General features: G+C 34.9%; 1 protein-coding gene across 1 annotated transcript; it reads left to right on the top strand.

The window, feature by feature from the left end:
- Nucleotides 1-260: 260 nt before the first annotated feature.
- Nucleotides 261-15,958, top strand: LOC125666308 (acetylcholine receptor subunit alpha-1-B-like). The gene is made up of 8 exons (XM_048899484.2): nucleotides 261-734; nucleotides 2,076-2,150; nucleotides 2,638-2,786; nucleotides 8,350-8,394; nucleotides 12,640-12,749; nucleotides 13,399-13,937; nucleotides 14,311-14,501; nucleotides 15,504-15,958. The coding sequence occupies exons 2-8, from the start codon at nucleotides 2,078-2,080 to the stop codon at nucleotides 15,849-15,851; spliced, it is 1,455 nt and encodes a 484-aa protein (XP_048755441.2). The 5' UTR covers nucleotides 261-734; nucleotides 2,076-2,077; the 3' UTR covers nucleotides 15,852-15,958.
- Nucleotides 15,959-16,836: the final 878 nt, after the last annotated feature.

The following is a 16,836-nucleotide window of genomic DNA, read 5'->3' as shown; positions in this document are numbered from 1 at the left end:
TTACCAATATAACACAAGTAAAGAGACGCCATTAAACAATATATCAGACGCCTTACTTCCATTGCACTTTCTATTGAATTGCATTCCATCTCCATTTGACGTCGTGTCTGTACGTCTTGAATCGTTGCGCATGTATTTTGCGCCTTCTTTGGTTAATGCTTACTGATTGGTTGAAACAAATATACACACGATTTATATTGAATTATGAACAAAACACAGTATTAAATAATAACAACCTTTTTGTTAGTTTGCAACAGATGTAAATTGTAATCTGAGTTTAAGATAAATAGGTTTTGTTCTCTTTACTAAGAGTTTCGGTTAGCGAAGAAGTAAAATATCGACACATTAGCGCCGCCCGGAGACTCTTAACAATCTGTTACTAATCAAAAAGTATTTTCTTTCATTCTTTAACCATGCAAGAATGCCGGGGACTAAATGTTTACAAAACGGAAAGAAAAGGATGGAAAATTGACTAATAAAGCGTGTGAATCGCTGATGTGGGGAACCAGGTGCTGTGTACAAGATAAACTGAGATTCAGAAATACAGAAGAAAATTAATTTTGTAAACGCCGATGGGACAAATTAGAGTGACGACGAAGTAGCACAAAGATGTTTGTTTAAGGGAAATTTAAAAAAAAGAGAGAGAGAGAAAAGAAAACAAGGGATTTGTGATGATACGGTAAAGGGACATTTTTGCCATTATACACATGTTGGAGCAGAGTCAATAATACTCGGTATGTTGGAATTTTGTTTTATTCGGCAGTAAAAGAACTAAATCTTTTATGTTCTGCTATTTTGAATTTAAACATATTTATGATACAGAGTTACTTTGCATTTCTTAAAAAGTTATTTTAACGGGAAATGTGTTAAATCTGGTTTGTACATATATACAGGCATTTTTCACCTGAGATTTTAAATGAATACCAATATCCAATAATAAGAATAACTTTAAAAGTTCAAACTTTCACAATATAAAACAATTTGGACTTGGACAAATGTGTCGAGTTCCATGATGCATTGTAATATGCCCTCTCTATCTACAATATACCTAGTTTATAGAACAATGTCAACAAGACAACATTGTACAGGTATTACTGTCAGTCCCTGTTTCAGTTAGATATAACCGCATCCCTGTATATATCTAGATGATAAAGTATATAAATAATATGTTAGTAGCAAGTCAAATCATTATTACATATTCCAATCTATAAACTATGATATGGCTATATATATTTCGCTAGTACACGCGCAAGTTCAGGATGAAAATTAAGTTTTTTCGAGCAATTTGTTAATTTTTGAATTTCAAATTAATTAAAAGCAGATAGCGATAAGATTTTGGTATTCTCAAAGTTCAATACCGCAATATCTGCAGGATAAATTATTTATCAATGTACAGAATATAGATGCTATCATCGTATTCTGGAAAGTAAGTCACACATGTATAATTGTAGAAAAGGTTTACAGATCATACTTTTATCTTGTATTCAATTTTAGCGTTGTTCGGTAACTTGTGATAATTCACGTGGTTCTAAAGAACCTTAATGGTAAAATAATTATCATCAGGAGTCCATTTGTGGAGACTCGGTAAAAATCACTTCAGGAAATCACTTTTCTCCATATTCTTACTTTCCCAGAATCGTTAGCTGCCTGAAAACCCCTGTACAAAGCACAACGCCTGAATTCAATGAACTCGGTCAAACTGAAAATCATTACCCAAAGAAACCTTTCAATTCTATTTCAACTAAAGAATCTCCACATCGCGGTTGCTTCTATTAGAACTACGATAATTTCGCTGGCTATCAGATGTATATTAAAAAAAAATATCTATGTATATATGACACTAATAAACAGAGGGATGAAATTGCTTGAGAACTGTTAAGTTTAACACAGTTTATTCTGGAATTATTTGAAAGGATTGAAAATAGCATGAATGGAAAATTTGACTTTGTAATGATTATATCAATATTCATCGTTGCTCTTCAAAGACACGTCAAACTACTAGTTTCATCTTAAAACCCAGAATCAAACGCGACTGTTTTAAACAATGTTTAGTTTTTGTTTGCTTTATTTGATAGGTATGAGGTTCCTTAAGCAGAATAATGGCAGTTTCACGTGCCTACACACGGTACTCCTGTACTTTTTATTAAAAGGTTTGTCGTATTCTACATCATTTATTTTCCTTCACGCGATTCTTTTCTTAACAAATGTAGTAATTCAGGGATTACCTAAAAACTCTTTTTTTATTTATGTACCAGTACTCAGTTACTTGGAAGCGTATCATTTACCAGAACGATTATACCTTCTTTTTCATCCGATGCATGCATTTTGTTGAACATCTTTAAGCCGTTTGGAATTTAAACGTTAAAGCAACATTGGCGAAGAATCTCATTAAATCCAAGTCAAAAGACAACAGAGCAGATTGAAAAATTTACACGATGGTTTTAATTTCATAATGCTCACGATCTATCCTTTTTCCGCAAAATTAAATCTATATTGAATAATAAGATTTTAAAAAATCAACGCTTTTGTAATCGAAATTTTGATTTCAGTCATTCCACTATTCGTTGCATGCATGTAAACACGAGTTTGATAGACAGATTATGATAATAGAGCACTTATGGAATGCATTGTTTTCAGCTGTTCTCTTGGTCAGGGCCGATGACCACGAGTTCCGCCTAATCCGGGACATCATGGTCCGGTACGACAAGCGCACCCGGCCTTCGGGCAACCACACCCTACCTACCACAGTCAACTTCAGTGTGGCGCTGGCCCAGATCATTGATGTGGTATGATTGTTTATGTAATTCCCGCGTAAAGCATCCCAAAGATAAAATAATCACAATACACATAATCAAGAAAAGTTTACTCCTACCAATAGATATACACAAATCATCGACTTTTAAAGTAGAGGACGAAAGTTCAAGGGCTTAGTTTTTTAAAACCATGACTGTTTAATGCAATTCTTACGTGGGAATCAGCATTTTTATCACCTTGGTAAAATATAATATTTTGGATGCAATCGATTGATTGATTTTATGTTGTTTCACTTCCCACTCGAGTATTTTTCACCCATATTGAGACGTCGCCATTACCGGTGAACGGCTGCAAACTTTAGGTCTATGCTCGGCGCTTATGTCCTTTGAGTAGAGAGGGGTCTTTATCGTGCCACACATACTGTGACACAGGACCTCGGATTTTTGAGGTCTCATTCGAAGGACCGCCCAATTTTGTCGCCTTTTACGACAAGCAAGGGGTACTAAGGACCCATTCTAACCTGGATCCCCACAGAAAGCATGCAATTGAAATTGTGAAAATGTGATATTCCTCATTTCGTTTTTTCCTCCTTCTTATCCTTTGTAAACACGTGCTGAAAATGAATACCTCATACATCCAAAAGTATTTTAAACTTCAAACCTAAAAGTACGAAATTATAGATTACTATATAATCATGGAGAATACGAGAAGATGACATTCATATTGAAAAAGAATTGAATGATTATAAGAATCTGCTTTCTATTACATACATACATTCTTTTTAAGAATATTTACTTGTAAGAAATCTTATTCTACCTGTAAAAGAATGTTGTATATTAATGTTTTCATTTGACATTTATCATAATATGCACTCAAAAGTTCATTTAATTTTAATAAATCACGAACTATTCAAAAAAATTTGGAAATTAAAATCAGTATTTTTTGTTTGTTCAATGTCGCTTTGCGAATTGTTCACTCACCTTGAGACAAAACAAAACTACGTGCCTGAGAACATGTAAAATACATAAAACACAATGTAAATGATTTGGGAAATACTCAAAATTCGGGAAATAGCTCCCCTTGATACGAGTTCTCCTGAGTACGAGTTCTCCAGAACTCGTCCAACTGAATTCAGTTTCGTATCCAGTTTCGTATTCGGTAGCAGTTGTTATAGCAAACGCAGTGCCCTCTGGCGTAACAATGAGACATAAGATGACAAATGCAAGAATAATAGGATTAACAAGAAAGATGAAACCGGAACTATTAGATTGAATCTCGATAAAATTAAGAATGTCAAGTTGTACCACAAATGTCAAGTTAGAATTTAAATTGTAACCAATGTAAAGATGCAATATCGTGAGATAGAATTAAGGATGTCGCATATATCATAATCAAAGATGTCAGAAAATTGAATAAGATAATGTGGTATAGAATTAAGGATGTCATGTAGCAAATAAAAATGTACATTACCATACTATAAGATAACATTGAATTAAAAATGTCACACAGTAAAACCATCGTCGCAAACCACGGGTTATTGTTTCATTTTATTTCTGTGAAATAGAATGAAACAATAACCCGTGGTTTGCGACGATGAGTAAAACCAAAGATACAGAAAAGGGGCATAGAAGTATGGCTTTGGTCCCCTTCTATAGAGAACGACCCGTCACCAGAGGAACTCGAACTCACGATCCTCCGGGTCTCTAACCACTGAGCTACCATGGCTAATCAAAATATGTAGACTAAGTCTGTTTCTTAACTTTCTATGTTCATGATATTTGAATGTTTTGGCTACACTTCTGTAAGTGATAGTTTTCTAAAGTACATGAATGCATTCTCTGGCCCCGGGATCATACAGCAAAGTAACGGAAGTAAAAATTTCAATCGTCTGTAATTTGACGAAGCAATTATTGAATGACAATTTTACTTTGGAATGATTGACTTCTCAATCATTCCATCGCAATATTCAGATTTTGACTTACGCTTAAGATGTTTTATGATTATGTAACCTGGCCAGTGAGGAAACAGTTGTCCCTTCCATGTAATTATGGACATTCCAAGCAGATATAGTATTATCTTTCGGTGCTGTGAAATATACTTTTATTCTCCTGATCATTGGTACACTTGATTTGATCTAGCTGATAGTTGTTACCGTAGCTGGTAATTGTTATACTTTATAGAATCTAGCAGATAATTGTTACACTTGATTGAATCTAGCTTATAATTGTTACACTTGATTGAATCTAGCTGATAATTGTTACACTTGATTGAATCTCACTGATAATTATTACACTTGATTGAATCTAGCCGATAATTGTTACACTTGATTGAATCTAGCTGATAATTGTTACACTTGATTGAATCTAGCAGATAATTGTTACACTTGATTGAATCTAGCTGATAGCTGTTACACTTGATTGAATCTAGCTGATAATTGTTACACTTGATTGAATCTAGCTGATAATTGTTACACTTGATTGAATCTAGCAGATAATTGTTACACTTGATTGAATCTAGCTGATAGTTGTTACACTTGATTGAATCTACCAGATAATTGTTACACTTGCTTGAATCTAGCTGATAGTTGTTACACTTGATTGAATCTAGCTGATAGTTGGTACACTTGATTAAATATACATGTAGCTGATAATTGTTACACATGATTGAATCTAGTTGATAATTGTTATACTTAATTGAATCAAGCTGATAATTGTTACACATGATTGAATCTAGCAAATAATTGTTACACTTGATTGAATCTAGCTGATAGTTGTTACACTTGATTGAATCTAGCTGATAGTTGTTACACTTGGTTGAATTTAGCAGATAATTGTTACACTTGATTGAATCTAGCTGATAATTGTTACACATGATTGAATCTAGCTGATAGTTGTTACACTTGATTAAATCTACATATAGCTGATAATTGTTACACATGATTGAATCTAGTTGATAATTGTTACACTTAATTGAATCAAGCTGATAATTGTTACACTTGATTGAATCTAGCAGATAATTGTTACACTTGATTGAATCTAGCTGATAATTGTTACACATAATTGAATCTAGCTGAGAGTTGTTACACTTGATTGAATCTAGCAGATAATTGTTACACTTGATTGAATCTAGCTGATAGTTGTTACACCTAATTGAATCTAGCTGATAATTGTTACACTTGATTAAATTTAGCTGATGATTGTTACACATTATTGAATCTAGCTGATAGTTGTTACACTTGATTGAATCAAGCTGATGATTGTTACACATGATTGAATCCAGCTGATAGTTGTTACACTTGATTAAATATACATGTAGCTGATAATTGCTACACATGATTGAATCTAGTTGATAATTGTTACATTTAATTGAATCAAGCTGATAATTGTTACACTTAATTGAATCTAGCTGATGATCGTTACACATGATTGAATCTAGCTGATAGTTGTTACACTTGATTGAATGTAGCAGATAACTGTTACACTTGATTGAATCTAGCTGATAGTTGTTATACCTGATTGAATCTAGCTGATAGTTGTTACACTTGATTAAATCTAGCAGATAATTGTTACACTTGATTGAATCTAGCTGATAGTTGTTACACGTGATTGAATCCAGCTGATATTTGTTACACTTGATTGAATCTAGCAGATAATTGTTACACTTGATTGAATCTAGCTGATAGTTGTTACATTTGATTGAATCTAGCTGATAATTGTTACACATGATTGAATCTAGCTGATAGTTGTTACACTTAATTGAATGTAGCTGATGATTGTTACGCATGATTGAATCTAGCTGATAGTTGTTACACTTAATTGAATGTAGCTGATGATTGTTACACATGATTGAATCTAGCTGATAGTTGTTACACATGATTGAATCTAGCTGATGATTGTTACACATGATTGAATCTACATTTGTAGCTGATAATTGTTACACTTGATTGAATCTAGCTGCATTGCAGCACTCTTGTGTTTTTTTCTTTTAAGTAGTGTTCTTATCATAGAATGATCATTGAAAACATTTCTTCTAATTAAGATTAGTTTCTTAACAGGACGTATTTGGACCCCCTTCTCTTGCAATGTCCAAGCCGTGTATTCATGGGTAGTTAAGAGTAGTTATAGAATTAATATGCTACAGAGATATCTATAACAACTTAATATCCTATTAATTTTCTACACTATGAGTTATTGTATGATCATTGTACTTAATAGTGAACTTGAAATGCCATGACAGGAAGACTAATGGTTTTCGCAGGGTTTAAGTGTGACAAAAACATCTCAGCTGGTCGTACATTGTTTTTACTAAAGAAACCGAAACCATTGAATCAACGCCGACAGAAGAAACATAAAACCACAAGTTACTAAACAAGTTGATACAATTCCATCTAAAACCTTTTTACGACAAAGAGACACAATTTCTTGAATTCCATTATCATACGTCATTGGGAGACACTACATTATCACGTGATCCTTTTGATTTCTACAGTGTTATAAAGTGTCACCACGGGATTTAAATCCTTTCATCAGCCATTCACACCATTTAATTCCTAAGTTCCTTCTCATTGTTTTACTCAACAATGATTGATGCCTTTAATTCATGAAATTGACAGAAGATACAATATAGTAATTTAGGCGTGAATCGACAAGTTTTTGAAAATCAACTGAAATAAAGCATGAGTTTAAAAATGATTGTCAAAACCTTTACCACTTCATTTTTTCATTATTTCTTTGAATTAAAACTGGACGTTAAGGTACTCGGTAAATTTTAGAGAAATATGTAGTACTACATGAAATATATTGATTTGAATAATACATGTACAAATCTTGTACTAATGAACACATAAACTTAAGGCTCGTCATTATATACATTGTACGTTAACGATATTTATATATTATATGTACATGTATAAGCAAATCTTGCTTATTTATTGTAAGTCCTTTTGAGAATTTTCCACTGATACTGAGACGTAAAGCACCACAATTAACAGTCATATCCGAAAGACCCGTGATTCTCAATGTTGGCTACCTATGGCCGACTTCGGTTTGTAACTAGTTAGTACCATAAATATTCTAATGTTCTGTCTTAATCCCATGTATAATATTGCAACCAATCACAACCATCGTATAGAAACGGACACATGCGCAGTATGCTATCACACTATCCCTCATGGTTAGTGACAGGTTGAGTTCAAACGTCATATGAGTTGAAACTCCCTTCGTTCGATTGCTACTCGGGTAGCCCGAGTTCAAACCCGAGTGAGAATCGAAGTCGCCGTCTGAATACGTCATAGGTTTGACGCGGGCATGGCATGAGCGTGCCGTCTGAATACGTCATCGGTTTGACGCGGGTATGGCATGAGCGTGCCGTCTGAATACGTCATAGGTTTGACGCGGGTATGGCATTAGCGCTGTTCGAACTCACGACTTCCCGATTACAAAGCGAACGCTCTAACCACTGAGCTACCGTAGCCAGGGTTTCATACATTAAAGTCAGTTTACATAGCATGGGTGTTGATTATGTGGATGTTTTGCTTTGCTTAGAAACTAACAAGTTTTAAAACATGCTGTTGATTTCTTCCTCTTTAACTTGTAGGATGAAAAAAATCAGATAATCACCACCAATTGTTGGCTAAACTTGGTAAGTTTCCAGTCATGCTTCGACGTAATGTATCGCGCTGTAGAAATATATCAATAGTACAGCTACTATCGACATAACATAGTTAATTAATTAATGGATACAAATAGATCAACTTCAAGTCCAATTTGGTGATCAGTACTACCATTGTTTACAATTTGGCAAAGCTCCGGAATCGATTTACCTTTTCAGTTTGTTTATTTATATAATACAACCAGTTTATACGTTTTTTTTTATATAACTTGTAAGATTGCTACTATTTTTCATTCTGTGATTTCTTAAATCACATTATCTCTTCTAATTATCAAAGCAAACAGTATTATCCCATTTTCTAATCTATATCAAAGATGTTCAAAACTGCTGCATGATTAAAGTAAATCTGTTATCTACTTCATATTCCTCCTCCCGCCTGGCTCTCTTTATCTGATGTTTTGAAGAAAATGAACAAAGCGTTTCATACACTTTTATCTCCAATAGATAAGAGATATGATTATACACTAAATCGTCCTATGTGTTTCGTCCTTTGTTTATTACTGAAGTTCTAGATGTATGACGAATATTAAATAAATGGGCAGTGCAATTCACTCAAAATAGATCTTCTGAAGTAGATTTCTTTACAGTTCTTTACAATACTCAGATTTATCATTCACATATTTATAGTTCTAACAAATCTACATAAACTTCTAATTTATTCACATTACAATTACCTGCCGTTCACACATTGCTGAGCTCGACTTCATAATTGATAATAAATTATAACTTGGAATTATTTTTAGTGTAATTTGCAACTTTCACAGTCACCTAGAAAATATCAATCATGGGCCTTGGAGAGGTACAAGTGCATTAACTCACTAAGGGTTTTGAATTATAAAACTTGTTTCATTAACTCACTAAGGGTTTTTGAATTATAAAACTTTTGTTTCAGAAAAAGTAAAACTCAGCTATTCTATCGAAATTATTCCCTTCATGTCTAGGCTTATGAATTTGACCTTCTGCGCTCAGAAAGTGTTCGTAACCATAGAAGTTGAAATATTAATCACTACTTTGCTATATACGAGAGCTGATGATACACTGCACATAGCCTAATGTCATTTCTGATCATTATAGTGACTCAAACATAAGTATACAGGCAAGTCACGTACAATATGGTTTAAAATTGAATTATCAAATAATCAGTCTTGGCTAGACTATATCACGTGACCATTGCGGGTATTATGAACGCGCATTGTTAGCTGCCAAATACAGCGTCTTATATGGACACGTGCACGTGATTCAGAAGAAAACAGCGATCGATCTCATAAATCCTAGAAAGAATACAAAATTAATAAAAGGACACATACGGAACACTGGACATACCAGAGGTGGGATCAGGTGTCTAGGAGGAGGAGGAACGGCTTTAAGGAGGAATATTGCATCGTTATAATGGCCAGTTTCCTCTTGAAACACATAAATATCAGCAATAAATGTATTTTCCTTTTAAATGGAATAGCGTAGCTGGGTAGCAACATGTAAGTCGGTCAATATGTCCACTGTTGATCTGCAGATCGTGGGTTTGAGTCTAGAAGGGACTTTTTAAAAATTCTTCAGATTATTAATTCCACATTTGGTAATTGTAATTATACTCCAACTGCTTCTTAAAAATTTTACTTCAGTTTTAAACACATATCATATTTCAGTCAATGGGACAAATGAATATGAGTTACCATACCTAGTATACTAGATTACTAAATTTCACTAAAACCTTGACAAAGATACATTGCTGGATCCAGTAAATGTTCTACGAAGCCCCTATCTTTACTCCTTACGGAAATATTCACAGCTGTGAAGGAGAAACTCGAAAAGCACTTTGCCACAAAATATTCCAGAAGTGGTGTAAAATTGAAATCACAAAACTTTTCTCAAATCAACAATATCGAAACGTATGACTTTTCAACACTTTACACGACCATTTCTCACGATGAATTAAAGACTATACTTTTTGACATCATACACACTTGCTTCTTCACAAAAAGGAAAAAAGGAAACATTCATATCTAGTGATCAGTCATTCAAAACATACTTCCTTAAACACCACTCTGATTCCACGTAGAGGTACTCTGAAGTTGATAGCAAAAAGATGCTGGAGTTCCTCGTGGACAATATCGTCGTAGTGTTTGGTGATAAGGTTTTCCAACAGTCTGAAGGAATTCCAATGGACACGAATTGTGCTCCTTTGATAGCTGACATTTTTATATTCTTATGAGACAGAATTCATTCAAAAGCTTCTACATGAGAAGATAAAAGATATCTTACTGTGCCCTTCAACTCGACATTTAGATGTATCGACGACGTTTCATTTATCAACAATAATCATTTTCATTCATATGTTGATTCGATATATCCTAGTGAAATCGAAATAAAAGACACCATAGTCTTCCACATTTGCTTCGTACTTAGATATTTTATTGAACACATATGTCAACAGCAAACTAACAACTCAACTTTATGGAAAACTGGATGACTTAAGCTTCTCCATCGTCAACTTCCCATACTTATGTAGCAATATTCCATTTACACCTGCATGTGATGTTTATCTTGCTCAACTGATTTGATCTACAAGAACTTATTCTGTGTATGATCAGTATTTATAATGAGGCAGGATATTGACAAACAAATTGATGTTACAGGGGTTTCTACAATTTCGTTTAAAGTCAGCATTTCGCAAATTATATTGTCGTTATAACGATCTAATATGCCAACTTGATACAACCTGTCATTTGGTCAAATGCTCTCTGATGTGTTTCATACCAATTGATACGCCGTTCTTTGCACACTGATTTTGACTACGGATTACTCCGTTTACCCGATCAAGATATAGGGCTCATGGCGGGTGTGATCGGTCGACATTGAATGCGTACTCCTCCTAAGCACCTGATCCTACCTCTGGTATATCGAGGGGTCCGTTTTTTTCCCAACTCTTAGATTTGTATTCCTTGTATGAGATTGATTGCTATTCGTTTTCTTCATCTGCATCTTTAAAATGAAAATAAGTTAAATTTCAAGTTTTTCAATTCCAGATAGTATTGTATATATCCTCCAATTTCCATTCATGTCAGATTTCTTCTCTGGTATGTTATTCCTTCTTAAGTACGTATGACTTACGTGTGCCTTATACGTCCTATGTACAACTTAATACATCGTACATGGAATAGGTGGTTGACTAATGATCATCTCCTAACCATGCTTTAGTACATGTATGTCGTACAATACTTACTAGTATCATATTGTGCGTGCAAAATGATTGTTACACGAGTTGACCATGTCGAAGATCCGGGTATGCTGTTAGTGCTTTCTCCTGTCTGCCTTTTCGTCCCCATCCACAACTTTACCCTTAGTCAAAACGGAATGACTGTGTCGCGTCCCGTCGAGAATTTTTCACCTATATTGAACCCTTGCCAGTTGTTGGTGAAGTAACACAAAAATGACCTCTGCTTAGCGCTCAGGACCGTTGCAATAGGGTTCTTTAACATGCCAACGCTTGTTGCGACATGGGACCATCGTTTTAAAGGTAATATCAGAGAGACCCGTCATTCGCAATTTTAAATGCGTTTGGCGAAGAAGCAATCGCTACCTATATTTACGTCTTAGGTTGGACGCGGCCATGGGAACAAGTAGAGCTCAAACTCACGAACTCTCAGTTACGAATCGAACGCTCTACCACTGAGCTACCGCAAAACTGAAAGGTCAAGGTCAGTGCAATGTGATTCATGGAGTGTAAGGTTTTACATGTAAAACTTATACGGTACCAATTTTGATGCACCAGATGCGCATTTCGACAAACAATGTCTCTTCAGTGATGTTCATCCGAAATGTTTGAAATCCGAAATAACTATGAAGTTTTAGAGCTAAATATAGCCAAAATTTAGCGTGCCAAAAAAGTGGAGCCAAATTTGTCCAAGGATAAGAGCTATGCATGAGGGAGATAATCCTTAATTTTGAAATGAATTTCTAAATTTTATAACAGCAATTAAATATACATCCGTATTTTCAAGCTAGTAACGAAGTACTTAGCTACTGGGCTGTAGAGACCCTCGGGGACTAACAGTCTATCAGTACATTTTACCTAACATCTAATTTGACCACGATCAGTGACGTAGCTTTATATATAATCTGTATCTTTCTTCATTGGCATCCATATGCTCCTTCAGATCATACCTGTTAGTCAAAAGGTACAGAAATTATCATTACTATCTTATTTCTTTGGGGTAGAACTGGAGGGACAATATGCTTAGATGGAATCCACGGAAGTATGGGGGGATAAAAGTGATTAGGTTGCCTTATGACCAAGTGTGGCGCCCGGATATCCTGCTTTATGACAAGTGAGTATAAGATCACAGAAATTAACTGCGTGTTGATGTTGACGATTATATGACGCTATTCTAATTCTGTGTCTACTGCATTTGAATATTAATTGTACTTTTGCAAATATCTATCATGATTTAAATTGTATAATTCAAGCGAATTCTACTTTCGTTTTTGTTTGTTGATTTTGCCCCCTTGAAGAATACACCATAACATGGCGGTACCATTGTAGGCACAATCCTACTTTAGACCTTTGTATTTGACCTGCACAGATTGGTGTCTTCGATTTTCTAATTAGAATAATTAGTTTATCAATTCTGTTTTGTACGATTTTGAAATTGAATTGGTAAACGCCTAATCAAGATAAAAACTACCTAATTACATTGGAAAAGATCCATGAGGATGAATATCTGGCTATAATTTGGGAAGATCATTAAATTGCTTTCACAATTATCTTAGTAAATATTGGTTGTTCAGTATTATAATTAGTATGTGTAATTACAAATGTTTCACTGGTGTACTATCAATGGCATAGCTCGTTTCACCAACAGTCCGAAAAATTTATCAATACATTATATTTTATTCAGCTAAGACATAAATATACCTTAATTCAAAATTTCTAATTTATCAGAATGTAACACAATCTTGGAACATTTTCTTCTTTAGTGCGGATGTCGGAACAGCACAGTCATCCGTCAGCACCAACGTCATAGTGTCTGATACCGGAAATGTCACGTGGTTATCTATGTGGATTTTCAAAAGTTCGTGTTCGATGGATGTCCGATATTTCCCTTTCGACGTACAGAATTGTTCTATGAATTTTGCATCTTGGACTTTCGATGCATTTCGGATGGACATACGAAATGACGCAGAAGAGGGCGATTTATCAAACTACGTCAACAGTTCGGAATTTGAGGTTGTAGAATTCAGTTTCAAACGTCACGTGGTTGTCTTCACGTGTTGTCCTGAGCCGTACGTGTTTCTGACTTACACCCTCGTAGTTCAACGTAAGCCGCTGTTCTACCTGTTCAACATGGTGATGCCCTGTATTCTAATTACTCTAGTGGCACTGTTAGGGTTCTACATGCCAAATGATTCCGGGGAGAAGCTTTCTATGGGGATCACAACTCTACTGTCCATGACAGTCTTCCTGATGATTGTCGCAGAAAGGTTACCACCAGTTTCGGATATTGTACCCCTTATAGGTACTCGTGATTGTTATTTAATGAGATTATATTTTATTCATGAATTATACAAATGTACATGAATAAAAAGGGTAAAGATAACGAATAGTGATCAATCTCATAAATCCCATTAAGAGTAAAACATTGAGAGCAGAGTAACAATGGACCTCTAGAAACACTTCTGTCTTCTTTACCCCGAAAATATGATTTGACATGAAAATATATATAAGGTATTTCATCAAATCGAAATGCATTGCAAATGAATACTTGTGAATTATAGTCCCACTCCGTAAAATAAATGATATAGATTGATCGCTGTTCGTTATCTTCACCTTTTCATAAGGAACTAATGCGAATGATTATCTTGGAGTCCATCAACCATCTTTAATTTCAGGTCTCTATTACGGTATGTCCATCGCCCTTATTTCTTTGTCAACAGCGCTCAATGTCTTCACGCTGAATGTCCACCATAAAGGCCTGCGTGGACATGAAGTCCCATACTGCCTCAAACGCGTGTTCTTTGGGATAGTTGCCAAGCTGTTGTTTCTCAAAATTGATTTACCCGTAGCCCCAGAAGAGGGAATGGTAAGGCGTCATTATCGTCAATGTTCATTACTATTTTAGGTTTAGAGAACAATGCATAGTGCATATTTTAAGATTTTAAAAATATGTTACTCAGAAATGCCAGTAATCAATTCAAAGTGCATTAATGCAAAATCGAATGATTGATTGATCAATGAATGGTTTATACAATGTAGCTTGGAACTTTTCATCCCTGACATTAATCTTTCGGATATAACTAGGCTTGACCAGCTCTAACGGAAGTGAGTCAGGTTTCTGATTGAAATGGGGATTCCTTATCGGGCCAAAAACTACAATATGTACATGTAACATTTGATTGAACCGTGGTTTTCAAGCTCTCACCTGAAAGACCCTTGACAAAGCCTTTCATTTCAAGATCAACGGCTTTGCATAGAAACAGTGTAAAAATATAGTATATCGTGGTAGGTTTGCAGTTCTGTGATGTCGAACACCATATTTGTACAGATTATCTAGCCTTTCCTTCCGAAGAGCTGAGGTTTGTGATGCCTAGAGAGAATTACATTTTCATGATATCACTGAAGAACATACATAAAATGTGAAAATAACTAACAGTGATAAATCCCATAACTCCTATAAGGAATACAAAATAGAGAGTTGGGCAAACACGGACATCTGGATATACCAGTGGGATCAGGTGCCTTGGAGGAGTAAGCATCCCTTGCGAGTCCTGTGTCTTGATTAGGTAAACAAAGCAGTCCGTAGTCAAAATCAGTGTCCCGAGAACCGCCTAACAATCGGTATGAAACAAGTCAGAGGGCATTTGACCTAAGGATAGATTGTACGACGTTTGTATTGGGATAGTATATACCTTGTAGCCAGTATCACACTTTTTATGGATAGGTTACATGTTTATATATTTATTGACGGCAGTTCTGTACCATGACATGAATTTAAATAACGGCATATTCAGCTCTAAGGTAGTTATGGCGGCTTTCCACTTAATCATAAAAAGAAGTAACTCATGAATAGTTTATATTTAAACAGGAGCAGGTGCCCTCACCGCGGTATATCATTTATGAGAGCGAACCACCACCTGCCACGAACGGAAGAGATGATGTACCTCCGAGATTTCCACAAAAGACAGATACAGACGAACCATGCCAAAAAGAATTTATGAAAATATTACACCGAATTAACAAGACTATCGACCGCAATGATCAGCGAATGGCTGAACAAGATAGGCGTGACGTCATCAAAGTAGAGTGGCAACAGCTAGCACTCGTCATAGACAGGTTGCTCCTCGTGCTTTTTATTGTCATTGTTGTTTGTTCTACTTTGTCTTTGCTGATTCCCGGAAGTAATTATTCACACCCGATCATGAACCACGAATAATCTAACATCTTTTATTACAAAACATTTATACCGGTTCTTAAAAAGGAAGTTTATATTATGTAAGTTAAGCTTACATTACATTGTGGTTCTAATAAATATGGGCTCGAAAAAAAAAGGATAGTTTGGATATGTTTTTGTGTTATAAGTCTGCTTTTAGTGGTGTATATATATATATATATATATATATATATATATATATATAAAAGCACTGAAAAGGCCACGACACTGTTGGTTATTTAAAACTCGAATTTTCGACGCAACCCGCGTCTTTATCAAGAGACATATATTACATAAACAAATAACACGCAAAAACGACAAGTATCGATAAACTACATTGATGACAAGAGTGTTACACTGTTGTACTGAGTGATAAAAATGGTGATGATTTCGTTGTAAAGCGTGTTTACTGACTATGGTTTAGAGAGTTTGTACCATGGTCGGGTCGGGATGAAAATAGAATTATTCTTGAAAATTACAGAAATCAGATAAATTTAGAGGGAAAATTTACAAAACAATGTGATTATGGAATAAAATGGTGGGAAGATAATGATATGGACTGATTAAGTTCAAAACAATATTAGGTAGGCCGTACCATTGATGATTCGGATATGGTGAACAGCGAAAAATAATGATTGCCAGAAGAACATGATCAAACAACAAACAAGGTCAATCAAAAGACAACGATCTAGCATTAAAATCAAAATCAACAATCAAATAGGTGAATGGGAGAGAAGTCTAAGGAAAAAGATACAGTATAATTTTTCAAGGTAATACACCTTTCAAGGTCAGACAAATTAAAGCCGCATTCTAGAAACCCCGACATCGCAACACAAAGAGTCATGCGAATCCGAACCTATGTGGATTTAGAATAATGTTTTACCATAGTTTAGAGGTCTTAAGATGATATATTAAAAAAAATACTCGTCTTCAAGGTCAATTCATTTTTTCCTTTATTTTAAAAAGCCGCAATGTCGAGACTAGAATA

Source organism: Ostrea edulis, chromosome 10 (assembly GCF_947568905.1).
Source record: "Ostrea edulis chromosome 10, xbOstEdul1.1, whole genome shotgun sequence".
Lineage (NCBI taxonomy): Eukaryota > Metazoa > Mollusca > Bivalvia > Ostreida > Ostreidae > Ostrea > Ostrea edulis.
Note: the sequence above shows the minus strand (reverse complement) of the source record. Positions and strands in the feature narration are given on the sequence as shown.